Below are 27,152 nucleotides of genomic sequence, written 5' to 3' on the forward strand. Positions count from 1 at the left end.
AACCTGTTCTTTCCACAAAGGCGAATCTTTTGGTCCATTCATCCTGAAGTGTACCATACTTGTCATCTTTTTTTCTTTTCGTCATCTGATTCATCAAAGGATTAGCTTTGAGCTCATGGCCGAACGGGCTGATTCAAAAGGGGGTCTTTACCTGTTTCCACAGCAACGGCTTACGTAGGCCAGTATCATCCAATTAAAATTGCTCCTGCAACTGCAGCCCTGAATAGGACATGAGCAGTGAAAAATCAATGGATGGATTAAACAAGCGAGAATATTTTGTTTTATCTGCGAGCCAGATGCAATCATCAAAAGAGCCACACCTGGCTCAAAAGCCATAGGTTCCCGACCCCTGCCCGAGGGTGACCATATTTTTATTTCCGAAAAGTGGACACTTAAAGTTCAATGAAATGATACTCAGTTTACTCAAAGACGCCATACGTGAATATAATATTTAACGTAGCGCCCTCAAGGGTGCGACATGAATGACAACACGAAATCCAAATGAAAATATTTATAAAATATATATATATATATATATAAAATCCTCATCTCACCCCTCGGGTGGTGTCCGTCCCTCATTCAGCTCGGGTCCTCTACCAGAGGCCAGGAAGCTTGAGGGTTCTGCGCAGTATCCTTGCTGTTCCCAGCACTGCACATTTCTGGACTGAGGTGTCCGATGTTGTTCCCGGGATCTGTTGCAACCACTCATCTAGTTTGGGGGTCACTGCCCCGAGTGCTCCGACCACCACAGGCACGACTGTCACCTTTACCTTCCAGGCTATCTCCAGCTCCTCTCTGAGCCCTTGGTATTTCTCGAGTTTCTCATGTTCCTTCTTCCTGATGTTTCCATCACTTGGGACCGCTACATCCACTACAACGGCTTTCCTCTGCCCTTTATCTATGATCACGATATCTGGTTGGTTCGCCATTACCATCTTGTCAGTCTGGATCTGGAAGTCCCACAGGATCTTCGCTCTGTCATTCTCCACCACTTTCTGAGGTGTTACCCATTTTGACCTTGGGGTTTCCAGTCCATATTCCGCACAGATGTTTCGGTAGACTATGCCAGCCACCTGGTTATGGCGTTCCATGTAGGCTTTCCCTGCCAGGATCTTACACCCTGCAGTTATGTGTTGGATCGTCTCAGGTGCCTCTTTGCACAACCTACACCTTGGGTCTTGTCTGGTGTGGTATATCTGGGCCTCGATGGCTCTGGTGCTCAAGGCCTGCTCCTGAGCAGCCAGGATGAGTGCCTCTGTGCTGTCCTTCAGGCCAGCCCTCTCTAGCCACTGATAGGACTTCTTGAGATCGGCCACTTCAGTTATGGTCCGGTGGTACTTCCCGTGTAGGGGCTTGTCCTCCCATGATGGTCCCTCTTCCAGCGCCTCATCTTCTGTCCCCCATTGTCTGACACATTATCTGAGTACGTCATCCGTTGGAGCCTTCTCCTTGATGTATTCATGGAGCTTGGATGTTTCATCCTGGACAGTGGCTCTCACACTCACTAGTCCCCGGCCTCCTTCCTTTCGGCTTGCGTACAGTCTCAGGGTGCTGGATTTGGGATGGAACCCTCCATGCATGGTTAGGGGCTTTCAGGTCTTAACGTCCGTGGTCTGAATCTCTTCCTTTGGCCACCTTATTATTCCTGCAGGGTATCTGATCACTGGCAGGGCATAGCTGTTTATTGCCTGGGTCTTATTCTTGCCATTGAGCTGGCTTCTTAGGACTTGCCTCACTCGCTGGAGGTATTTGGCCGTAGCCGCTTTCCTTGTTGTCAGTTCGAGGTTGCCATTGGCTTGTGGTATACCAAGGTACTTGTAGCTCTCGTCAATGTCTGCTATTGTTACTTCAGGCAGTGAGACCCCTTCAGTGCGGACTACCTTTCCTCTCTTAGTCACCATCCGACTACATTTCTCAAGCCCGAATGACATCCCGATGTCGCTGCTGTAGATCCTGGTTGTGAGGATCAGGGAATCTATGTCCCTTTCGCTCTTAGCATACAGCTTTATGTCATCCATGTAGAGGAGGTGACTGATTGTAGCTCCATGTCTGAGGCGGTATCCATAGCCTGTGTTGGTGATTACTTGGCTTAGTGGGTTCAGTCCTATGCAGAACAGCAGTGGGGAGAGTGCATCACCTTCGTATATGCCACATTTGATGGACACTTGGGTAAGTGGCTTGCCATTGGCTTCAAGTGTGGTTTTCCACATCCTCATCGAGTTCGTAACAAAGGCTCTTAGGGTCCTGTTCACCTTATACAACTCCAAGCATTCAGTGATCCATGTATGTGGCATTGAGTCATAGGCTTTCTTGTAATCAATCCAAGCTGTGCACAGGTTGGCACGTCGGGACCTGCAGTCTTGTGCGACTGTTCTGCCAACCAGGAGATGATGTTTGGCTCCTCTGGTATCTCTACCAATGCCTTTCTGTGCTTCGTTCATGTATTGATCCATGTGTCCACTTATCTTAGCCGCAATGATGCCTGACATGAGCTTCCATGTTGTGGAGAGACAGGTTATTGGCCGATAGTTGGATGGGGCTGCACCCTTCGAGGGATCCTTCACAATCAGGATCGTTCGCCCTTCGGTTAGCCATTCTGGGTGAGTCCCATCCCTCAGCAGCTGGTCCATTTGTACTGCTAGGTGTTCATGGAGTGCTGTAGGTGTGGTCCATGTCCGGGCCTGGTGCTGTCCAGTTCTTCATATCTGAGACTCTTTCCTGTATGTCTGCCACTGTTATGGTAACTGGGTTCTGTTCAGGGAGGTTGCTGTGCTCCTCTCTCAGGGTCACCAGCCATTGTGCACTGCTGTTATGTGCAACCTCCTTCTCCCATTTGCCTTTCCAGTACACCTTTCAGTTTCCAGTCTTGGTGGGTCAGCTCTGTTATTAGGACCCTGCCACTGAGCGTACACTTTCGCAGGTTGTGTTGCGAACAGCCTGTTTATTCGTCTGGCCTCATTCTCTTTCGTGTACCGCTTTAGGTGACTGGACAAGGCTTGGAGCCTTTGTTTGACAGTTTCGAGTGCTTCAGGTATGGTAATCTGGATGTACCTCTCGGGTATCGGCCTTTTCATCACTCAATTGACTCACATCTTTCCGGGCCGCCTTGATCTTAGCCTCCAACCGTCTTTTTCATGGTGGGTAACGTATCTCATGGCTTCCATGGTTGCTCTTATAGCCCAGAGTCTCCAGGATCACTGATGCTGAAGCGTATATCAGCTCATTGGTTTCTGTGATCGTTACGGTAGGGATCGCCCTCAGTGCTGCATTCACACTTTCCATGAGACTTTCAGATGGTACTTCACATAGCCGTTGTAATCGGTTTCTAGGTTGCCCAGCCTTCATTCTCGCCATGATCTTAGCTTTCAGGTCAGTTGCTGCCTCGCTCAGCATTTCATTCATTGGGGCTGGCCACCCAATCTCATCATTTGCATTCATTGGGGCTTGCCTCCCAATTTCTTGTATGACCTCCTCCTCTGATCTGGCAGCCTGGGGCCCTTCACCATGGAAACCGCGTTATACCTCATCAATCTCAAATTGTGACAGCAGTTGCCGTTTGTGGATGTTGGAACACTGAGCTACTAGTTGTTTCGTGGTCAACCGTGACTGTGGGTTTCGAAGTGACCATTTAGCCCACATTCTCTGCATGTAACCCCTCTGACTAGGGTTGCTTGAGTAGTAGCATTCCAACAGAGCCATGTTATCGCATCTCGCCCATCTCCGCTTTGTTCCAGTAGCCCATTTTTCATCAAGGTGCTCTGGTTCCCCAGCACCTGACGCAGACCTTGTTTGGCCAGGCGACGTCTGAGCCGGCATGTCATTCGTTTCATTGTCTCTCATCATTGTATGAGGTAGGCATTAGTGTGAAGGATCTTGCCCAAGGACCCACACTGGATGGTGTGCTCATTTTTGCCCCAAGCGGGATTCGAACCACCGTCTCCCGTATGCCAAACTGATGACCTTACCAACTGAGCTATCCAGCCGCTTATATATATATATTTTTTGGCTTTCATCGTGCCGAGTCAAATGTCAGAGGATACAATTCATCAAAATGTCCTGCTTCAATTATTTTTAACGGGACCATTGAGGTAAATACTCCTGTTGTTGGCCCCACAAGGATTGCGCGCCTGGTCGTTGACTAAGTCAACCTATATCCTGACGAAGTTCTTTCCTTTCGAATGACCTGGGTTTCTTCTGTCTGAAAAAAACATGGACAGGCACTGGTGAGTATAACGCTATAATTGAATTGTTGCCACCTGACTATGCCTTCTTGGACTCCCCGTGGTGGAGGAGTGGTGAATATTTTTTAATATACTGTATTTTCTGCACTATGGGCGCACCAAAAAGTCTTCCATTTTCTTAAAAGCTCACGAGCGCCTTAAAATCCGGTGTGTCTTTTGTATGGTCACTATGGTAGTAATCGACTCCAAGATGGCTCCTTCCTGGAGACATGTTTTCAATGTTATAACTTGCTGTTGGTTCAGTGAACTGTGTCGCTGCTTTATTAAAAACAGTATTTTCACGACTATAAGGCGCCATTAAAAGTCTTAAATTTTCTCCAAAATGGACAGGACGCCTTACGATGCGGAGCGTCTTTTGTATGCGCTGGGTTCCAAAATCTGACTGACAGCCGATATGCTGTTTATATAGAGAAAAGGTGGAAGTGACTGTGGACAGGCATGCGGCAAAGAAGTCGGCCAATCAGGGAAGGGTGGGCGTGTATATATACATATATGGAGAGGGAGAGAGAAAGAGATAGAAGGCAGACATGAGAGAGGAAAGGCATGCGGGAGCAGTCCGCCAATGGGTGAAGGGTGGGCGTGTAAGTGGACGCTATAGGGACGCCGCAAGCAGGTACCAACACCTGTATAGAGTGTGGCAATGTGCATTGTTGCAAAACAACTTCGGTTTTGGTTTCTAAGAACCCCCGAAAATAAATTCTACAAAGAGACACGCCTACGAATCTCAGTTCAAACTTCAAGCCATTGGTTATGCTTTTGGCATGCGTGCCCATATCACAGCAGCGGTGAAAAACCAAGTCAAGCAAATGAACTCTGAGCTTGCCGTTATTCCCGGAGGCTTGACTAAAGAACTCCAAGCGCTGGACATCGGCATCAACCGGGCGTTCAAAGTAAAGTTGCGAACGGCATGGGAACAATGGATGATCGATGGCAAACACAACTTTACAAAGATTGAGAGGCAGCGCTGCGCGAGTTACGCCACAATTTGCGAATGGATTGTGGCTGCTTGGACGAACGTGTCTGCTTGCACTGTTGTTCGAGTTTTTGGCAAAGCCGCCACATATCTGCGGAGCCACATGGCAATGAGAGTGACTCTGACAACAAGAGGGAACACGGCGTTTTTGATGGATTACCGGTACTTGCACAATTGTTCGATTCTACTGATTCTACTTAGGATTTCTGGGTGATGATTGATCGAAAAACGTGAGTACATTGTACGATGGCTAAATTTAAAAAAAAAACGGAACTCAGTTTTGCTTCCGTTGCCTTTTTAAAAACGTGTTTTTAGCTCGTATCTGTATGTCTTGGCATGCTATCCTATGCTTCAAGCGAACGTGTTTTTAGCGTGCGCGCATGCATGCCGTATGTTTAAGCTGGCGTATGTTTTACCACTTTAAAACTGCGGCCAATAATACAGTGCATTTTGTCTTTGTGTAAAATACAGAAATAGCACCCATTAATGAGACTGCGCCCAACCATACGGTGCGACAAATGGTCGTGAAAATACCGTAAGTATGTGTTGCAGCTCTGAACAAAGGAGAACTGTGGTGTTAATTTTTTAAAACAGTCTCAACAAATACAGGTAAGTCTTTGTCTATCTCCATGCTTTCCTCCGTTCGACTCGAGAGGCGTGCAATCTGAATCAGAATCATCTTTATTGGCCAAGTATGTAGAACACACAAGGGACGCTGCATGAGAATCATCATAAACAAGGACATGACAAATGGGTATGGAAGGACATTTCATAATGTAAGTGAAACGTAGTGCGGTGGTACCACCGGCGGCATTTCCATGCTCCGTACAGCGCAGCAAATTGTGTGGGAAGTATTTCTGCAACCAGATCAACATCTTCTTTGGCCATTTTGGGTTAAAATGCAGTGATAGCTCCCTCTAGCAGGCGCGAATCCAATCGAACGCGCACGTCCAATCTTGATGTAAGGCATTCTTGCTGGCCCTGGTGCGCAGACTCGTGATCTGATTGGCTATTGCAACCTGACTGCGTCCGTTCACTTACAGCGCACAGGGCCCTGCTCTGTTTAATCTCAAGGCCCCGAGCAAATTTAATTTACCTGGCAACACAAGCTAGCTGAAATATGATTGGTTAAAAATCCTACTATAATAAATAAGTTATCAAGTGGCTTTCAATGTTATTTAAAATAACATTGAGCTTTCAATGTTATTTAAAATAACATTGAAAGCCACTCGACTAAGTGGAAATAACATGACGTAAAGAACACAGAATGATTTTGTTTACATATTTATGAAAAAAATATAACACGTTATTCTCATTTAATAAATACATTACATTACAAAAAATACATTTAATAAATTTACTTTTCTGAGAATAACACGAATAACAAATGCTTAGGCCAGCAGAGAAGGCCTTGCTGGTTCTGACAGAATGCCACTGACTGACATCTTGTTGTGTTATTTTGACTTCAAAATGGCGCCTCTAGAGTGGCTGCCTTTCCAGCAGCTCCTATTTATTTTGTTCTTCCACTTCTTCCTCTCGTAACTTTGTTGCTGTGAACTGGGAATTTCTCCATTGTGAGACTATTAAAGGTTTTCTTATTTTATCTTATCGGATTGTACTCTTGGAGTGACAAAAAAAGGAAATGCCAATGGGGTTTTCGGAGGGGGCCATGAACGCCTCTCAGTTGACCGGAAAAAAAGAAGGTAAGGAGACGGACAAAGACGCACCTGAGTTTGTTGAAAAAAAAATGAGAGCTGGGGTTTGTTGAGGAATGGGAGCTGTCAATTTGCTCTTGGCCCTTCCTTGGTTACAGGTTCTTTTATCTCTCTATAAGGTGGAAGAAGACCCAACACCACGTAGTCTTTTCTTCAGTTTATCACAACGCAACACGAATCGATTCGGGCTCCTGTGAGTCTCAGATTTCATCAGGAAGCCCCGAGCAACTTCAGTCACACGTACATATAGGCATAGTATGTTAATTACAGTATGTTAATTAGGAGCGGGCAGTCCTTCCCCTTATGTAAAAATCTGAAACAAAGAAAGTCAAGCAAAGTTCAATGTTGGCATTTTGACAAAGTGCAGACCATATCTGCTGGTTCACAAATCTTGGGACTAGGTTTACTCTTTGAAGGCACTTGACAGCCTTCAGGGACTTTTATGATGTGGGGGACGCAAAAGAAGACAGCTAGGGGGCTGTTAATCACTCAAGGGGAATCAGGGCCCCAACTTCACCCTACATTCTTTGTTTTAACTACCGGTACTTCAGCAGATGTTCATGAGAGAGACTAGTGTCAATAGTTTTCATAGCAAGATGAAATTCATTAACAATGTTCTACTACTACTTCTAGCGGAATAATTCCTTAGCAAATCCTTCTCTTGATCACAATTAATATTGTGATCACAAAACTTCGGTGTCAAACTCCGTCGTCAAAGCGGAACAACCAATTCTGTCTTGTGCAAAGCATCATCAAACAAACTACAGCCGGAAATAACAGCTTCAGCGAAGCCTGCCACCAGTGCCCACATTAGTAGAGAAATAGAGACCAAAATAACCAGTATAATCAGGAAGATATGTTATTAGTTCTGGGCCCCCTGAGAACTTTGTCTTGGTTTCACGTCCAGTCGTCCTTCCGAATGTCACTTTGAAGTTGGAGACGCTTCTTGGGGCTGACGCATTCCTTCTCGGTAGACAGCATGATGGGTCCTTTCTGTCACTCTGCGTGGTCCCATCCATCTCGGCTGGTGCCACTTCCGCTTTAGGACCCCCAGATACACATGCTCGGGACACGTCTGTGGTTTCATGGGTTGTTCACCCTGGAGTCTCGTCCGCTCCTGAAAATAGGAGACGAGAACACTCAATGACTCCTTGTATGCTTCATGGGGAATCGTTTGTTGAAGAGCCCCCGGGTCCATGGATTGCCATGGAGCGGGGAACTCCTGGTCACGTCCCATCTTAAAAGGTGTGAGACCCGTGGTGGACTTAACGGTGGACCTCATGGTCAAAGCGGAAGTGGTAGCGTCTCATCCCAATCCGATTTCTCTGAGGTTATCACCATCGGAGTGTTTGATACAAGCCTCTGATTCGTTGGTTCGAGCTTACCTTGAATTGCAGATAAAAAAGCCCATGCCTTAGAATTGGAGTCTTCAATTTAGTTGCCGACAGGACTGGACGTCCATCAATTTCATGCCGATACGAACCAGTCTCATCCCTGGCCACCCGGTTAGTTCTTCTCCTCCGGGATACCCTCTCTTGGTCTGAAATAAGGTTGTTAGTTTGGAAAACATACAATTTCCCATTTTTGATTCCCCTACCATCACTAAAGATCAAGTCGTCTTCTGCTGTCTCTTTAGTCATCTAGCCTGCTTTGTCATTCCCTACTTTTACGTGGGAAAAGTCCTTCTAATATGTGCCCTTCATTTAATAACTACTGCTTTTGGTTTTAGCAGAGCCTCTCTAAGTTTTTTTTTTTTTCACGCTATGTTGAATCGATGTTACTGTGGCAGTTTTTTTTTTCCACGCTATGTTGAATCGATGTTACTGTGGCAGTTTTTTTTAAATTGTAAACATTTGCCTCATGCCGCCGCATATCTGATGCATGCTGAATGTTTTTGTTCAATTGGGTCCAATTGCATGCTGACGTATGTCAAAATTCATCAAAATTAGTCTTTTACTTCCCTGTTGTTCACGTTCCTGCCATTCACATTCCCCTCTCTTTTCTGAAAAAGAACTACAGAAACAGAACCTTCTTTTTCAGAAACATCTAAGTAAATCAGCTAGACCAGGCTGCACAAAAGAAACCGGCATCGCTGTACCTTCTGATGTGTTCAGTCTCCCCAAAAATATAAAGGCAGTGCGCATTGTAATTTTCACATGCGATAGTTTGAAACCGCAAAAAGCCAAACGTCAAAGGTGCCACCACGTGGCATCCAAACAACAAATCTTAGATGATGCATTACTATACCGAATAAGCACAACACCATCCGTAGGTCGGAAAGAGTAGAGTAGCTGTTTAAGCACTTGGATAAAAATTCCAGAAGACAAAATCGAATACGTGGGGCAACCGAGTGTAGTAAAATTTAACTCCAAGGTGAGAGAATGAGAAAATTCCCTATATGATTCTGAAAATGGTATATGGAAAAAACCTTAGCGTGGGAGAGTGGGAGAGTTAGTCATCATTTTCTGCACATCAGACGGACAACCCCCCAGCACTGCTTGCCTGAACAAAGCTTGATTCAATGGATTACTATTGGGGTCCTGTCCTGTGACAGTCACCCAAGCATCCATACAATTAACCAAATAAGTCATTGGGTGTACCTCAGATAGCAATTCAAACGCCAGTTGTTGTGAAGGACCCCATCCATCCATCCATCCATCATCTACCGCTTATCCGGGGCCGGGTCGCGGGGGCAACAGCTTTAGCAGGGAAGCCCAGACTTCCCTCTCCCTAGCTACTTCTTCCAGCTCTCCACGGGGGATCCCGAGACGTTCCCAGGCCAGCTGGGTGACATAGTCTCTCCAGCGTGTCCTGGGTCTTCCTCGGGGTCTCCTCCCGGTGGGACATGCCCGGAACACCTCACCAGGGAGGCGCTCAGGAGGCATCCAAATCAGATGCCCAAGCCACCTCTCGATGTGGAGGAGAAGCGGCTCGACTCTGAGCCCCTCCCGGATGACCGAGCTTCTCACCTTATCTCTAAAGGACCCCATGTTGTTGGATAAAGGGAACTCGGCGCGTCTGATTTTCTATCATTCAACCTAGTCAATTTGCAAGAGGCTATTCCCTCTAAAAGGTCCATAATCTCTTTGGGTAAATACTTACTCTTAAGCCAGTCTATTGCCCACAACTGTATGTCATAGTTAATTTTAGGCAAATCCAGCAATATTTGCCTCGTCAATTCAGTCTCCTTAGTTACAAAAGTGGTCGCATCCCAAACACTCATGCTTTCATTATCCTGTTTAATTTGCATACATTTTTCTACTTTTACCAATTGTTTATGAACCACCCTGGGCAGATCAGGGGGAAGCTTGGCACACAAGCGATTCAGGTGGGGGCCAGTAAAATGGCTAGTATGTGTTATCCCCCTTCCTGTAGGTTTGTGCTTACAAACCTGCCTGTGGAGCCTACACAATGATTAAAGTGCCCCTCTGTTAAGACGTTTATATATAGATTTTTTTAATTCACTCAATATCTTTAACCCTCACAACAGTGTCTGCGATTGTGATGAATATAGACACATTTTCGTGTGTCTGGTGAGCTCAGGTCTCTCTGCCTGCAGATTGATCATCCACTCCAATTTCTTCTGCCTTGTCTATGTACAAGTGACCACTCGGCGCTTGTAGTGGGGTCATAATTTTAGCGCTCCTCACCCCACGCGGTGAAGGAGGCATCCTCGCTGCCTTGTTTATCATAACTTTGTCGGAGTTACTTTGATTATATATTTTTTTCTTTTTCCAATGTCGAAGGCAGTGGTCAAACTGCCCATGAAATGCAATATATAGAAGAACCTCTACTTGTCAACTTGACCCTCTCTTTTCCCCTCGCATATCAACCACATCATATTATCATCTTAGAAACATCCACCGGCTCCGCTCTTTTCGTTATACCGACGCATTAACACTTTACAAGTCCAGCCTCAAAACACATCTGTTCAGACTGGTCTATTCACTCGGACCATAAAGCCATTATTTCTTTTGCTGTTGTATTTTTTTCTTGTTGTTCTTAACATTGTATTCGTGATTTTAACTGCTTGTTGTAAGGTGTCCTTGAGTTCCTAGAAAGACGCCCACAAATAAAATTATTATTATTCATTCATTCATTCATCTTCCTAACCGCTTGATCCTCACTAGGGTCGCGGGGGGTGCTGGAGCCTATCCCAGCTGTCTCCGGGCAGTAGGCGGGGGACACCCTGAATCAGTTGCCAGCCAATCGCAGGGCACACAGAGACGAACAACCATCCACGCTCACACTCACACCTAGGTACTTCAGCAGACGTTCAGGAGAGAGACTAGTGTCAATAGTTCTCATAGCAAGATGAAATTCATTAACAATGTTCTACTACTACTTCTAGCGGAATAATTCCTTAACAGGGTTGTAGTTTTATTATTATTTTAAACGCAGACTTTATTAATGGTTTTCACAGTCTCAGCAAGTACAGGTACTGTACGTCTTTGTCTGTCTCTGTGCTTTCTACTGTTCCACTCGAGAGGCGTTCATGGCCGCCTACAAAAAACGTAAATTAATTCTTACTTTAATGAAACCACGAAGAAAATCAAGGGAGGACAAAAATTCTGTAGGGGGGATATAGAATTTATTTTGTGATTTCCTCGCTTGATTTTCTGATTGGACTCATTATTTTCAATTTTCGTAGTTTCATTAAAGTACATTCATTCATTCATCATCTTCCGTACCGCTTGATCCTCACTAGGGTCGCGGGGGGTGCTGGAGCCTATCCCAGCTGTCTCCGGGCAGTAGGCGGGGGACACCCTGAATCGGTTGCCAGCCAATCGCAGGGCACACAGAGACGAACAACCATCCACGCTCACACTCACACCTAGGGACAATTTAGAGTGTTCAATGTACAGTAATAGTTAATTTACATTTTTCATAACGCCATAACGCCTCTCAAGTTGAATGGACACTTTTCGAGTTGAATGAAAGGAGCGTAGCACCATCTAGTGGACGCATTATAGATTGCGCCTTTTAGTGCGAGGCGTCTAATGTCTGAAAAAAATACAAAATAGCCATTCATTGAAGGTGCACCTCATAATCCAAGTGTGTCTTTTTGTGCGGAAAATATGGTAATTCAAAAATTAAATGTAATATTAATTAATATTTTCGCCACATCAATGACCAGCTTTGAAGCAACTTTCTTTGAAGTTGGCCATGCTGTCCCTAGGCTCGGTTAATGCGGACCAAAATCACCCGCGATAAACGAAAATCTGCGAAGTAGCGATCAATTAACATATGTATGAAAAAAAATAATTGCCCCACGTGGGCCTTTGCGCTTGAGCAGAGCGCACTAACACACACACACACAGGCCAGCGATCCCTCGAGCTGCAGCAGTGATTATGATTAGTCAATTAAGGTTATTTAGACAATTAAGAATGGAGAGACCTGCTTGTCTCTCTCTCTCTCTCTCTCTCGCTTTCTCTCAGCAACACACAAACACTCACCTGCACACACACAAAACACGCACACACACACACACACACACACACACACACACACACACACACACACACACACACACACACACACACACACACACACACACACACACACACACACACACACACACACACACACACACACACACACACACACACACACACACACACACACACACACACACACACACACACACACACACACACACACACACACACACACACACACACACACACACACACACACACACACACACACACACACACACACACACACACACACACACACACACACACACACACACACACACACACACACACGTGCCTCACGTAGACCTTCCGCTTGAGCAGAGTGCCACACAATAGCACGCATAGTAAACAACACTTAAGGGGTGTTCACACGGCACACATTTGCTCCGGCGCTGCACCGATGTATTTTGTTCCGATATATTTTGCACCACAGCAAATTATGTGGAGCGTTCACACGTACAATGCCGCTGAGCATGACAGCACCGGCAAAGCGTCGGTGCAGCCCCACTTGCGTTTACACAGCAGTTTCTGCAGCGGAGCAAAACGACAGAAAACAAATGAGCTGTCGTGTTGGTTCTTTTTAAAACGTATACACAATTCAAGCGACGACTGCACAGACACGTCCTTCTCCTTCTCGGTCTCCGTGCCTTCTGCTCGAGAGTGACCGCCCCCGAAAACGTAAATCAACGACGACTTCAATGATACTCAGAAAAGAAGACATGTAATGCACCAAACAGAAAATCAAGAGAAGAAATCACAAAATAAATTATATGGGGGCGGGGGGTTGTGAACACACAACAAAGGAACAAACTACACAAAACACTCCGAGACAGTCCAGTCTCCTACAAAAGGAAAGATGTTACCATCAAAGTCTTGTGTCGTTATTAAACAAACACATGACGGAAGTCCGACAGAGCACGAAAGAAACGCCTTCTCGCCGTACGTAAACTCTTCACAAGCATTTGGTCTGGAGCAAATTTAACCCAGTTGCGTTCACACGTGCAAATTTATATTGGTGCTGCTTTGCAAACGAGCATTTGCTCTGGAGCAAATTTTCAAACCATCTCCTTGAGGTGGATCAATTTTGGTCCAGTGTAAGCTGTTTTCCGGGGCTACGCCGGAGCTAATTTGGTAGCACCGGACCAAATCCCAAATCTTGCCGTGTGAACACCCCTTTCGACACAGATTTTTGCGGACACCCCCCCCCCCCCCCGAAAAATAAAATAAAATATTTTTTTATGAATGTTTGAAAAAATCCGCGATTCACAGAATCCGTGATAAACGAACCGCAAAATAGCGAGGGATCACCATATTCACCTTTAATTTTGCAATATGTGAGCAGCACAACACGTGGACAAGGACATACTTTCGACCTAGTTCATACTTATAGTCTTGCTGGTGTCAAAAGTCTCGTCTCTGATCACATGAGTTTTCTTTGAGGTCGTTTTTTCTTGTGCTGCTGTTAAATCTGCCACTCTGGAGTGCAACCACACAATTCTTCACGCCCTCACTGCCCGTGGGGATTATGACGCCTTTAATGAGCTTTGAGTTCACTCTTATAGTCTTAAAAGTAAAGTTAACTAACCTCTGTGACATATGACCGCCAGGTAGGCACGTCGTTTGCAGTTTGCTGCAGTGCTTCAGCGTATACAGTCCTCATTTTATGCTCAAGCTTTCTGTGACGTCATAAACATGAAAAGGGAAAAATAAACCCAGAAATGAACAGAGGTGTTCCAAAGGGAACCGAGTGTTGGCAATATGACTTTGTGATGAACATCCACTCGTGAAGGTGTCATTACTGTTGCTGAACAGTGAAAAAAAGTCTTGTGTAGCTCCGTAGAAAGGGAGTCATGGATCGAGTACACACAGACTTGTATGCACCGTGAAACATGTGAATGGCTCAAATCACAGTGATGTTTTGATCACGTCACAGGTACTTGGATAACTGGAGTAATTAGAATAATGTCATTTACGGTACGCTAATTCCACCAGACAGCAGCCATATTTATAAACCAAACGAAAATAGAGACGCAACACTTTTGTTTTTACTCCCGTTTTTCGTGAGGACTCAATGATCGAAAACTTTGACTACCGTAAATACGCAGAAGACCCCTTCGCTTAAATATTGTTCACAAATCTGTCAAAATCTGCCTGAGTAGGCCTTCGTCAAATTACATGTGTGCCATATCAAGATGCTAGTTAGAAACCATGCTTATTTGCACACATGTGCCTTAGGCTGGCCACAATAAAAGGCCACTCTGAAATGTGCAGTTTTGCGTTATTGTGTGGGTCTGTATCTGGTGTGACCCCATTTTGCCTCAAGTAGTGCAATACGTCCTACACATGGAGTTGGTCAGGTTGTTGATTGTGGCTTATGGGATGTTGGTTGACTCCTCTTCAATGGCTGTGTGAAGTTGCTACATATTGGAAAGAACAGGAGCACGCTGATGTATACACTGACAGGTGACATGTCCGGTGAGTATGCTGGCCATGCAAGAACCGGGATGTGCATTTTCATGCTGTAAAATGAGATGATAGTTGTGGATGAATGCCACAATAATGCTCAGGATCTCACCACCATATCTCTGCATTAAAAATGCCATTCATGTTCAATGCCAATAACATACACCTGACCATAAACTCACTGGCACGATGAGCCACTTGATCCACAACCTTAGCAATAGCAAACTGCTCACCCGCATGACGCTACACACTGTCTCATATGTGCCAGATGCCATCAAATGTGAGCATTTGTCCACTAAAGTCCTGAACATTGACAAACTGCAGTCACTTTGAGATGAGGATGACTAGGGTGCAGATGAGTTCCCTGAGATGGCGTCTGACAGTTTGTGCATAAATTCTTTTGTTTTGTAAACCGATTGTTGCAGCAGTTGTCCGTCTGGCTGGTCTCAGATGATCTTGGATGTGAACATGCTGGATGTGGAAGTCATGGCTTGGTGGGGTTACACGTGATCTGGAGTTCTGAGTCCAGTTGTTATTGGAATGAAAGTACACCTTACAAATGTGACAATTTCTCCTCCCCCCTAATTTGAAAAAAGGACATTCAAATTCTCACACAAATAGAGCAACACTGTTGTCCAAATGCAGTATCTCTAAAAAAAGTTTTTTCTAAGTGTCATTAAAATCATGTGTTGCCCAGTTCACACCTCAAACAGCAAGTGTAGTAATGGTCGTTTGTAGCACCAGAAAAGGGGAAGGGGACTCTTGATCAATCATAGAGCATCTAAACAGGTCAAATAGTCATAACATTCTATGGCTATGAGTTTATTTAGTACAGTATTTCTGATGACAAGCTAGCACCCTGTAATATCCTACGATAAAACTACATTATTTTTGCAAGCTATGAGAGCAGTGATTTTTGCGACAAACTGATACACACAACACATTAGCGATGGTGGGGAGGGGCAACGAGTACATGGCCATAAAAAATGTTCGCTTTAGAGAGGATGTGGCATTGGACCACTGACCCAACCTTGGACCAACCTTCCACCTCATAGCTGTGGTACTGAGCAAGGCATGGAAAACGTGAACACTTCTGCACTAACACCGGCACAAAAACTCCACAGTCTAAACTGATAATTAAATGTTATAGGGTAACACAGATTAAATGTTGTATGGTCAGAAGTTAAATGTCAAAGAGAATGAATCAAACATAAAATGTTAATATATGTTTAGTTAAGCGTGTTTTACATGTTGCATTAAAAACCCTGAAATAAAAGGAGAAAGGAAGGGAACGAAACACGATATACTGAGAAATGCTTAAAATTGATGATACGGAATGATATCACCCATGCAAGCACGCACACACAAGAAACAGCAATCTGACAGAAAATTTGTCAATCGGTTCCTTATAGCAGCACAGCATCAAACTAATAAAATTTTGTCATGGCTAAATTTAATCGTACGTTTTAAAATAATGTGTTCAGCAATCGTTTTTTCCTCCTCAAAGCTCCTTACCAATGACAGATTCTAACCACTTTTTGTATGCCAGTCCAAAGTGTCTTTGCTCAGGATTACATTGCCTGTCCAGAATAGTGCTCAGAAATGTGCACTCTGAGGACAGGCTGGGGGGGTTTGACAGACCGAAACCCTTCTTGAGACGCTTGCTGTCGCGAGAATCAGGAGAGGATATGCCATCTACTTCCATAGTACCAGCTCCCCAATCACCAGACCCATGACCACCTTGCTTCAGTTGGTCCGTGTCACCAATGTTACAGAGGACAGTGCTTTCATTACAGTTGAAGTAGAGCTGGTGTTCCCACCTCCACTGGTGCCACAAATAGAAGACATGCCGCCTGAAGTACAAGGAAATATACATATTCACTATCACATCGGCTTAATTAATCATATACATTTAAGAAACTAAAAGTTAAATAGTCCATAAAAAAATGATATAATTGTTACACGTGTAGTCCTAAATTGACACCAAATGCAGGGCTTGACATTAACATCTGCCAATCCGCCAAATGCGGGTGCACTTCAGCTGTTGTTAGTGACATTGCAATTCTAGCGAACCACTTTTGTGGGTGCAACGAATAATTGATCCATATCGATTACTTTCCATGCAGGGTTTGGCATGCATGGAGTCCACAAATTTGAAGTGAAAAATAAAGTAATGGCGTGTTCACAGGAAGGCATCATGTCAGGAACCGGATATACACTGGAGCCACCGTGCCCCCTCAAATCAAACCCACACAAGATTTCTCACGTCTGTATCCTCCAAAGCGGAGCAATGAAGCAAGCAGTGCGCTTGCTTTCGTTGATCTAATGTCTGCAGTGAGAGTGCAAAAAAGGTCAACAAGTCATCTATTAAGCATGTTCGTGTGCATGAAACACTTATTCATTTGGGATGCATTGATATAAGGTTCTGTGATTGGCTGGCAACCAGTTCAGGGTGTTCCCCGCCTACTGTCCAAAGTCAGCTGGATTAGGCTCCAGCACGCCTCGTGCCCCTTGTGAGGATAAGCGGATGAGAAAATGGATGGATGGATGACATAAGGTTGTTTGAAGAGTTTAATTTACTTAGCAATGCTCAAGTTAGTATCAATGTGCCACCAGAAATGGCACAGCTTTGAGTATCAAAATAAAAGCATCAGGCAGAAGTGCTGTGACTGACAACTGGATTTTTATGCACATTAAAATGTATTATTATTATTATTATTATTATTATTATTTAGATGGGCCACACAACAGTGCAGGCAAGCTATTTTCTTCCGCTTATCAAGGGATGGTTCATGGGGGCAGCAGCTTTAGCAGGGAAGCCCAGACTTCCCTTTCTCAGCTACTTTGTCCAGTACATCTAAGGAGATCCAGAGGCATACCAACCGGGAAACAGTCGCTAGCATTTCCTGGGTCGTCTCCTTGGTTGGCCTCCTCCAGGTGGGACGTGCCAAGAACACCTCACTAGGAAGGCGTTCAGAAGGTACTGTATTTTCCGCACGATAGGGCGCACCAAAAGTCTTCCATTTTCTTAAAAGCTCACAGAGCGCCTTCAAATCCGTTGCGTCTTGTGTATGGTCATTACGGTAATACATCGATGGATATAATACATCGACAAGATGGCTCCTTCCTGGAGACATGCTTACAATGTTATAACTTGCTGTTGGTTCAGTGAATTGTGTCGCTGCTTTATTATATAAGTTTGTGTTGCAGCTCCGAAAAAATGAGAGCTTTGGTGATAATTTTTTAAACAGTCTCAACAAATACTTGTACGTTTGTCTGTCTTCGTGCCTTCTTCTGTTCGACTCAAGAGGCGTTCAATACCACCTCCGAAAAATGTAAACAAACAATTACTTCAAAGAAACTACAAAAATTCAAAATAAAACATCAAAACTGAAAAGCAAGCGAGGATATCACAAAATAAATTATATACGCCCCCTACAGAATTTATATTGTGATTTCATCATTTGTGAATACACAACAAAGGAATAAATAATGACGACTGACATCTGATCGTACTGTTGGAGCTACTATCAAGGAAATGCCAATGCATTTTTCGGAGGAGGTCATGAACGCCCCTCGAGTTGACCGGAAAAAAAAGAAGGCACGGAGACGGATAAAGACACACTTGTATTTGTTGAAAAAATGAGAGCTGTGGTTGTGGTTTTATATATATTTTTTGAAACGCAGACTTTATTAATGTTTTTCACAACCTCAAGAAATACAGGTACTGTACGTCTGTCTGTCGTCCTTCTCTTCCTTTCCACTCGAGAGGAGTTCATGGACGCCTCCGAAAAACGTAGATCAATTATTACTTCAATGAAACCATGAAGAAAATCATGCGAGGAAGTCACAAAATAAATTCTGTGTGGGGGATATTGAATTTATTTTGTGATTTCCTCGCTTGATTTTCTGTTTGGATGTATTATTTTCAATTTTCATACTTTCATTTAAGTACAGTAATAGGTCATTTACGTTTTTCAGAGGTGGTCAGGAACGCCTTTCAAGTTGAATAGACGCCTCTCGAGTTGAATGGAAGGAGCGTAGCACCATCTAATGGAGGCATTGTGGATTGCGCGTTATAATGCAAAGCGTCCAATGTATGAAAAAAATGACAAAATAGCCATTCATTGAAGGTGCACCTCATAATCCAGTGTGCCTTTTAGTGCGGAAAATATGGTACCCTGATTAGAATCCATATCCACTTCATCTGGCTAATTTTGATAAGAAAGAGCAGCCTCCTGGATGCCCGAGCTTTTTGCGCGCGCACGCACACGCACACGCACACGCACACTCACACAAATATATTCCACAACAAGTCACCTTATTGTAGTTGAGGGGTTTGAGTGTTTCAATGATCCGAGCAGCTAAATTGTTAGGGGATTTATGGCCCTGGCAGGGTCACCAATGGCAAACAGGTCCTAGATGTGGGACACCAGACCATGGATGGCTCAGACACCCCTTATATTCATTCATTCATCTTCTGTACCGCTTGATCCTCACTAGGGTCGCGGGGGGTGCTGGAGCCCATTCCAGCCGTCTCCGGGCAGTAGGCGGGGGACACCCTGAATCGGTTGCCAGCCAATCGCAGGGCACATAGACGAACAACCATCCACGCTCACACTCACACCTAGGGACAATTTAGAGTGTTCAATCAGCCTGCCATGCATATTTTTGGAATGTGGGAGGAAACCGGAGCACCCGGAGAAAACCCACGCAGGCCCGGGGAGAACATGCAAACTCCACACAGGGAGGCCGGAGCTGGAATCGAACCCGGTACCTCTGCACTGTGAAGCCAACGTGCTAACCACTGGACTACCGGGCCGCCTTATAATGAATAATAAAAATGGATCCAGTTTACCCTGACCAGGACACTGGTTACCAGAGCCTCCATCTAGAGCCAGGTTTGGAGGTGGTGGTCGATAGTGAGCATCTGGTGGCGAGCCTCCACCTATGATGTATGGCCGGGTCAGCCTAAGGTGAATACATGGGTCTCCCTTCCCCTGGGCTCACCATCGATGGGAGGAGCCTCAGGAGTCGGGTGAGAAGTCAGTTGCGCGGCCGCCAAAGGTGGGGACCTTGGAGGTCCGATCCCCCGCAACAAAATTTTGCTTGATGGACGTGGAATGTCACCTCTCTGGCATGGAAGGAGCCTGTGGCAGTGTGCAAGCCAGAGAAGTTCGAACTAGGGATAATCGGACTTGCCTCCACACATAGCTTGGGCTCTGGCACCAATCCTCACGATGAGGGGTTAGACTATCCTTCCACTCTGAAGTCACACACAGTGAGACGCAGTGCAGGTGTGGGCATACTTATTGCCCCAACAGCTTGGCTCCTGTATATTGGAGATCAGTCCGGTGGACGAGAGGATAGCCTCACTCCGCCTTCGGGTGGGGGGACGGGTCTGAGTGTTGTTTGTGCTTATGCATGAAACATTAGTTCATTGAGCCTAACCTTTTTGGAGTCCTTGGAAGTAGTGATGGAAAGTGCTTCTTCTGGGGACTTCATCATTTTCCTCTGTGACTTCAATGCTCAAGGGGGCAATCACAGTCAAACTTGGAGGCGTGTGATTGGGAAGAATGCCCCCCCCCCAACCCCGATCAGAACCAGAGCGGTTCTGTTCCTGGACCTCCAACCAGAACTGTGCTGGTGGACACCTGTGGTGATGGATGTCGGCAAGCTCAATAAGGAGTGGTATCAGGCCTGTGGGACGACAGTGGAGCTGATGGGTACCGGATGGTCATGTGAAATGCAGCCTTGGTGATTACCAAGGTAAAATATAGTTTATATACACATACATACAACACACACACATATATACAGTACATACATATATACAGTACATACATATATATATATATATATATATCCTAACAACAGAGCTGACCCACCAAGACTGGAAACTGAAAGGTACTGGAAAGGCATATGGGAGAAGGAGCTTGCACATAACAGCAGTGCACAATGGCTGGTGACCCTGAGAGAGGAGCACAGCAACCTCCCTGAACAGATACCAGTTACCATAACAGTGGCAGACATACAAGAAAGAGTCTCAGCTATGAAGAACTGGACAGCACCAGGCCCGGACATGGTCCACACCTACTGGCTAAAGAAACTCACAGCACTCCATGAGCGCCTAGCAGCACAAATGAACCAGCTGCTGAGGGATGGGACTCACCCAGGATGGCTAACCGAAGGGCGAACGATCCTGATCATGATGGATCCCTCGAAGGGTGCAGCCCCATCCAACTATCGGCCAATAACCTGTCTCTCCACAACATGGAAGCTCATGTCAGGCATCATTGCGGCTAAGATAAGTGGACACATGGATCAATACATGAACGAAGCACAGAAGGCCATTGGTAGAGATACCAGAGGAGCCAAACATCATCTCCTGGTTGGCAGAACAGTCGCACAAGACTGCAGGTCCCGACGTGCCAACCTGTGCACAGCTTGGATTGATTACAAGAAAGCCTATGACTCAATGCCACATACATGGATCACTGAATGCTTGGAGTTGTATAAGGTGAACAGGACCCTAAGAGCCTTTGTTACGAACTCGATGAGGATGTGGAAAACCACACTTGAAGCCAATGGCAAGCCACTTACCCAAGTGTCCATCAAATGTGGCATATACCAAGGTGATGCACTCTCCCCACTGCTGTTCTGCATAGGACTGAACCCCCTAAGCCAAGCATGTCCAAAGTCCGGTCCGCGGGCCAAACCCGGCCCGCGGTCGAATTTCATCCGGCCCTCGGCCCCTGTCATAAAAATAGTGCCGTCTGGCCCGCATGTTGGGCGCAATGGAACACTGTTGCATTGACTGAGGTCTCGTAGCCTGGTGAGTGATGTTTCATAGAGTACTGCTTCCCTCTAGTGGCTAAATGAGTAATAGCATTCACTAAATGAGTAATAGCATTTAGACACTAGAGGGCATCACTCACGAGTTAACAAGACATCACTCCGTGTTTATATTGACTGATATGTCATATTTCAAATGATCCTTGCAGTTGTGGATATGTGTATTGCTTGTTCATTTCCCTGTTGTTCGAGTCAAAGGTTTTGTGACTTTTGAAAAGTCATGGTGATACATCTTATGTTTCAAATCAATCAATTTGCACTCAGGAGACTTCTGTTTAAGAAAAAGTCAAGTGAATAAGCAGTTGCATGTGTTATACCTGTTTCAAATGAACCAAAAGAAATTCTTAAGATTGTTGAAATTAAAATAAAAATGGAAATGTGAAACAGACTGACTTACTAAAATTTGTTGAACAATATTGTTGTTCAATGTAAAGAATGTCAGCCAAGGTCGGCCCCCCGACATTTTACCACATAAAATCTGGCCCCCTTGGCAAAAAGTTTGGACACCCCTGCCCTAAGCCAAGTAATCACCAAGACAGGCTATGGATACCGCCTCAGAAATGGAGCTACAATCAGTCACCTCCTCTACATGGATGACATAAAGCTGTATGCTAAGAGCGAAAGGGACATAGATTCCCTGATCCACACAACCAGGATCTACAGCAGCGACATCGGGATGTAATTCGGGCTTGAGAAATGTAGTCGGATGGTGACTAAGAGAGGAAAGGTACTCCGCACTTAAGGGGTCTCACTCCCTGAAGGAACAATTGCAGACATTGATGACAGCTACAAGTACCTTGGTATACCACAAGCCAATGGCAACCTCGAACTGGCAACAAGGAAAGCAGCTTCGGCCAAATACCTCCAGCGAGTGAGGCAATTCCTAAGAAGCCAACTCAATGGCAAGAATAAGACCCGGGCAATAAACAGCTATGCCCTGCCAGTGATCAGATACCCTGCAGGAATAATAAGGTGGCCAAAGGAAGAGATTCAGACCACGGACGTTAAGACCCGAAAGCTCCTAACCATGCATGGAGGGTTCCATCCCAAATCCAGCACCCTGAGACTGTACGCAAGCCGAAACGAAGGAGGCTGGGGACTAGTGAGTGTGAGAGCCACTGTCCAGGATGAAACATCCAAGCTCGATGAATACATCAAGGAGAAGGCTCCAACGGATGACGTACTCAGAGAATGTCTCAGACAATGGGGAACAGAAGATGAGGCGCTGGAAGAGGGACCATCATGGGAGGACAAGCCCCTACACGGGATGTACCACCGGACCATAACTGAAGTGGCTGATCTCAAGAAGTCCTATCAGTGGCTAGAGAGGGCTGGCCTGAAGGACAGCACAGAGGCACTCATCCTGGCTGCTCAGGAGCAGGCCTTGAGCACCAGAGCCATCGAGGCCCAGATATACCACACCAGACAAGACCCAAGGTGTAGGTTGTGCAAAGAGGCACCTGAGACGATCCAACACATAACTGCAGGGTGTAAGATGCTGGCAGGGAAAGCGTACATGGAACGCCATAACCAGGTGGCTGGCATAGTCTAACGAAACATCTGTGCGGAGTATGGACTGGAAACTCCAAGGTCAAAATGGGAAACACCTCCGAAGGTGGTGGAGAATGACAAAGCGATCCTGTGGGACTTCCAGATCCAGACTGACAAGATGGTAATGGCGAACCAACCAGATATCGTGATCATAGATAAAGGGCAGAGGAAAGCCGTTGTAGTGGATGTAGCGGTCCCAAGTGATGGAAACATCAGGAAGAAGGAACATGAGAAACTCGAGAAATACCAAGGGCTCAGAGAGGAGCTGGAGAGAGCCTGGAAGGTAAGTCAAGTCAAGTCAACAGTATTTATGGAGCACTTTCAAACAGCCATCGCTGCATACAAAGTGCTGTACATGGAGCGATTTAACATATACAATAAACAGTAAGACGAATCAGTAATAAGTAATAAGGCGGTAGAAAGCACCAAGCAGTAAAACCAATAGCAAATCTAAGTCATGCTGAGTCAAACGCCAAAGAATACAAGTGAGTTTTGAGGAGGGCTTTAAAGATGGGCAGCGAGGAGGCTTGCCGAATGTTCAGTGGGAGGTCATTCCAGAGAGATGGACCAGCAACAGAAAAGGCTCGATCCCCTCTGAGCCTCAGTTTAGTTCTTGGTACGTCTAGCAAAGACTGGTCCACAGACCTGAGGCGCCGGGCAGGGGTGTAGGGGCGTATGAGCTCAGAGAGGTAAGGTGGCGCGAGATTATTCAGAGATTTGAAAACAAAGAGGAGGATCTTAAAAATAATTCTAAAATGAATGGGGAGCCAGTGAAGGGATGCCAAAGTAGGAGTTATATGCTCCCTCTTACGAGTACCAGTCAAGAGGCGAGCAGCGGCATTCTGTACCAGCTGAAGGCGCTTGATGGAGGACTGGCTGACTCCAAAGTACAGGGCGTTGCAGTAATCGAGCCGGGATGTGACAAAGGCATGAATTACTGTCTCAAAGTGTTCATGTGAGAGGAAAGGTTTTAATTTGGCCAGCTGTCTAAGGTGAAAGAAGCTGGATTTAACAACGGCACCAATTTGCCGATCGAGTTTGAAATCACTGTCCAGTTTAAGTCCCAAGTTTGAGACCGTTGATTTCAGATAAGGAGATAGGGGGCCCAAGTCTACAGGATGGAATGTACAAGGTCCACTGGGGCCAAACAATATCACCTCTGTCTTCTTTTCGTTGAACTTCAAGAAATTTTGTGCCATCCAGGTTTTGATTTCTTCCAGACAGGATAGGAGTGGCCTTAATGAGAAGGTGTCTTTCTTGCTCAGTGGGACATAGATCTGGCAGTCATCTGCATAGCAGTGGAAAGGAAGGTAAAGGTGACAGTCGTGCCTGTGGTGGTCGGAGCACTCGGGGCAGTGACCCCCAAACTAGATGAGTGGTTGCAACAGATCCCGGGAACATCGGACATCTCAGTCCAGAAATGTGCAGTGCTGGGAACAACAAGGATACTGCGCAGAACCCTCAAGCTTCCTGGCCTCTGGTAGAGGACCCGAGCTGAATGAGGGACGGACACCACCAGAGGGGTGAGTTGAGGAGTTTTTTATTTTTTATATATAGATATAGATATACACACACACACACACACACACACACACACACACACACACACACTTGACTTTGAAACTTAGCTTGTAGCCGGCGTGTGCACATTTTGAGCATGACGTCTCTGATCCACTGGTTAAAGGAAACTTTGATTCTCTCCTCTTTCATCTCAAACTGCTTCAAACAACAAAGCGTGTGATGGAAAAGTGGTTAGGACTGCATGACTGTCCGTGTTTTATGTTATGCGTTTTGTTTATTATTTTACTTTATGTTAACTGTTTTGTTAAGCGCTTTGTTACAGCTGCCGCTGTTGTTAAAGCGCTATATAAATCAGCATGTATTGTATTGTAAATGAAACATGTCTTAGATTTCAAGAGTTGAGGTGGAATACTGGCTATTTTCTGTGATGATGTTGACAGTGGTGCAAATCTATTCACTTGGGTTGTGTCATGTCCCTCAAATTCCAGCTGAACCAACTGGGCCTTTAGTTTTATGCAGAACTAGCTGGTAAGGTGGTGGTTCGCCGCCCTCCGGGCAGCTCATCAGCTAGTTCCTGCGGAAGGCTGGTAAGGTGGGCCTTCGGCCCACAAAAGTGTTGTTGGTTGGTTCAACTTTTTGTTCATCTTCATTGCTTATCGCGAAAATAAAGAGATAGTTATTTAGTAGAGCTAAACAACAATTTTATTGCAATGCTTGTGGGTAGACAACATTTTTTCGCTAAGATGCCCGCGCGATCGTAGTGAGCCACTGCCTGAGCGGCGCAGCGGCGGCGCAGCGGCGGCGCGCAGCGGCGCAGTGAAGTAGGTACGTTTTGAAAAGGGACAGACGGATGGACAGACCGCGTGCGGGACGACGCACAATATATATATAGAAGAAGAAGATTGTGCGCACATGTTCTAAAAATATTTCTCCTCGTGGCAAATGCATTTTTGCATATTGTTGCGGATGCACCAAATGCAAGGCATAGTCTGTAACTAATCAGCTCACTGATGATCAGATCTGTGTATTATTACACTTTGACTGGAAGCTATGTAACTACATGAAAATGAACAACACTGTTCTTCTCTTTTCATTCTGTTGATTCTCTCATCTTGTATCTGTGACCTATTTTACCGAATGTGTTACTTGGTTGCACATTTATTACACAAAACTGAGACAAGTAAAAATAACCATCAAAAATATATTTGATGGTTAATGTCAAGCCCTGATTTTATGTAATGGTCACTTGGGATCCTCACCTGTGACTCCACAGGGTCTCATGTCCAGGGAAAGACCGGATCAAGTCTGAGCATAATTCCATTTCCTGGTGGAAGAGCTCAAACAGTTTGGTTAAGTCAAGCTCCCTCTCATCTTCATCTATTGTCTCTATTCCTGATTGCTCTTCATTAGCCAGGACACTGATGGAAGGTAAGAAGCAGGTTCTGGGCACGGACTGATGAAGGGGTGAGCAGTTTTTGCTGGGAGCTGGTGTCAGAGAAAACTCCTCAATTAGCTCCCGAAGCAGGAATTGGCGGTAGTGAAAGCCACTATGGTCAGACACATGCATTGACACCCACTGACGCGTTGTGGACAGCTCATCATGGAAAACCTTTAAGGGTAATGAAAAACTGACAGTTACTTTGAGATCAGAGTTGATGGTATCCTTTTTTAAATTGTCATTCGAAGTGGCTACAAGCATCATGGAACAAACATTTATTTTCCAAAAAACCTCAGTGTTGTTGCTGGGCTGGATTCTAGAGCCAGTTCAGTTCCGATTCAATTGCAAATTTGTTGTGATGCAATTTCGCCCCCAATACTTTGTTGAGCTCACTTTCTGGAGCTCCAAAAATGGCATGTGCCGAATGACATTGTTATACAAATATCAATGAGCTTAGCATTAATTTAAAACAGCTCAAGTAATTGCCATTTTTCTCATTTTTTTAAGTATTTTGGACAGACAAGAAGCCCCGACCTACCTTGACATTGCCTTTGGCCATGTGTTGAAGCACCCAGATGCGGTGGGACCATGCATTGTAGTTGCTGGGATAATTGCATGCAGCATCAGAGCAGACATTTAGTTCTTTGTGGAGCAATTGAGCAAGGTGGTAACGGAACTGCTGACTCCTTCCTACAGCTGCCCTCTCTGCTTCACCCTGTTGCAGCTTTCCTTCACAATCCACAGCTGAGAGCCGTCTCAGGATTTGTTGCAGCACCCAGCGTCTGCAACGAGGCATCATTTACTGGTCATGATTTGTTTGTAATGATGTTGGTACACTACTATTGACTCATTCATTATCAACAACATTAAAAAAATGTAGATTGATTAGGAGGAACCTTAAAAGTTAAGTTGAC

At 45.3% G+C, this 27,152-nt stretch overlaps 2 protein-coding genes across 3 annotated transcripts in view; one reads left to right on the top strand and one right to left on the bottom strand.

The window, feature by feature from the left end:
• The window catches only part of fxn (frataxin), a 162,588-nt gene extending 144,716 nt beyond the window's left edge, over positions 1–17,872 (top strand). Inside the window, exon 7 of the transcript XR_007962733.1 lies at positions 17,854–17,872. The gene's annotated coding sequence lies outside the window, so the exon portion shown is untranslated. The remainder of the gene's footprint in view (positions 1–17,853) is intronic.
• ptar1 (protein prenyltransferase alpha subunit repeat containing 1) overlaps positions 11,319–27,152 on the bottom strand; it is a 54,003-nt gene continuing 38,169 nt past the window's right edge. Inside the window, exons 5-7 of one of the 2 annotated variants that reach the window (XM_052068278.1) lie at positions 26,777–27,020; positions 26,060–26,409; positions 11,319–16,726 (exon numbers count right to left, since the gene is read on the bottom strand). In XM_052068278.1, coding sequence (XP_051924238.1) covers positions 16,375–16,726; positions 26,060–26,409; positions 26,777–27,020 — 946 coding nt within the window. In that variant the 3' untranslated portion in view covers positions 11,319–16,374. Of the gene's footprint in view, positions 16,727–19,798; positions 20,574–26,059; positions 26,410–26,776; positions 27,021–27,152 lie in introns of those variants that run through there. The other variant, XM_052068279.1, reaches the window with a different exon arrangement.

This window comes from Hippocampus zosterae, chromosome 6, assembly GCF_025434085.1.
Source record: "Hippocampus zosterae strain Florida chromosome 6, ASM2543408v3, whole genome shotgun sequence".
In the NCBI taxonomy this organism is placed as follows: Eukaryota; Metazoa; Chordata; class Actinopteri; order Syngnathiformes; family Syngnathidae; genus Hippocampus; species Hippocampus zosterae.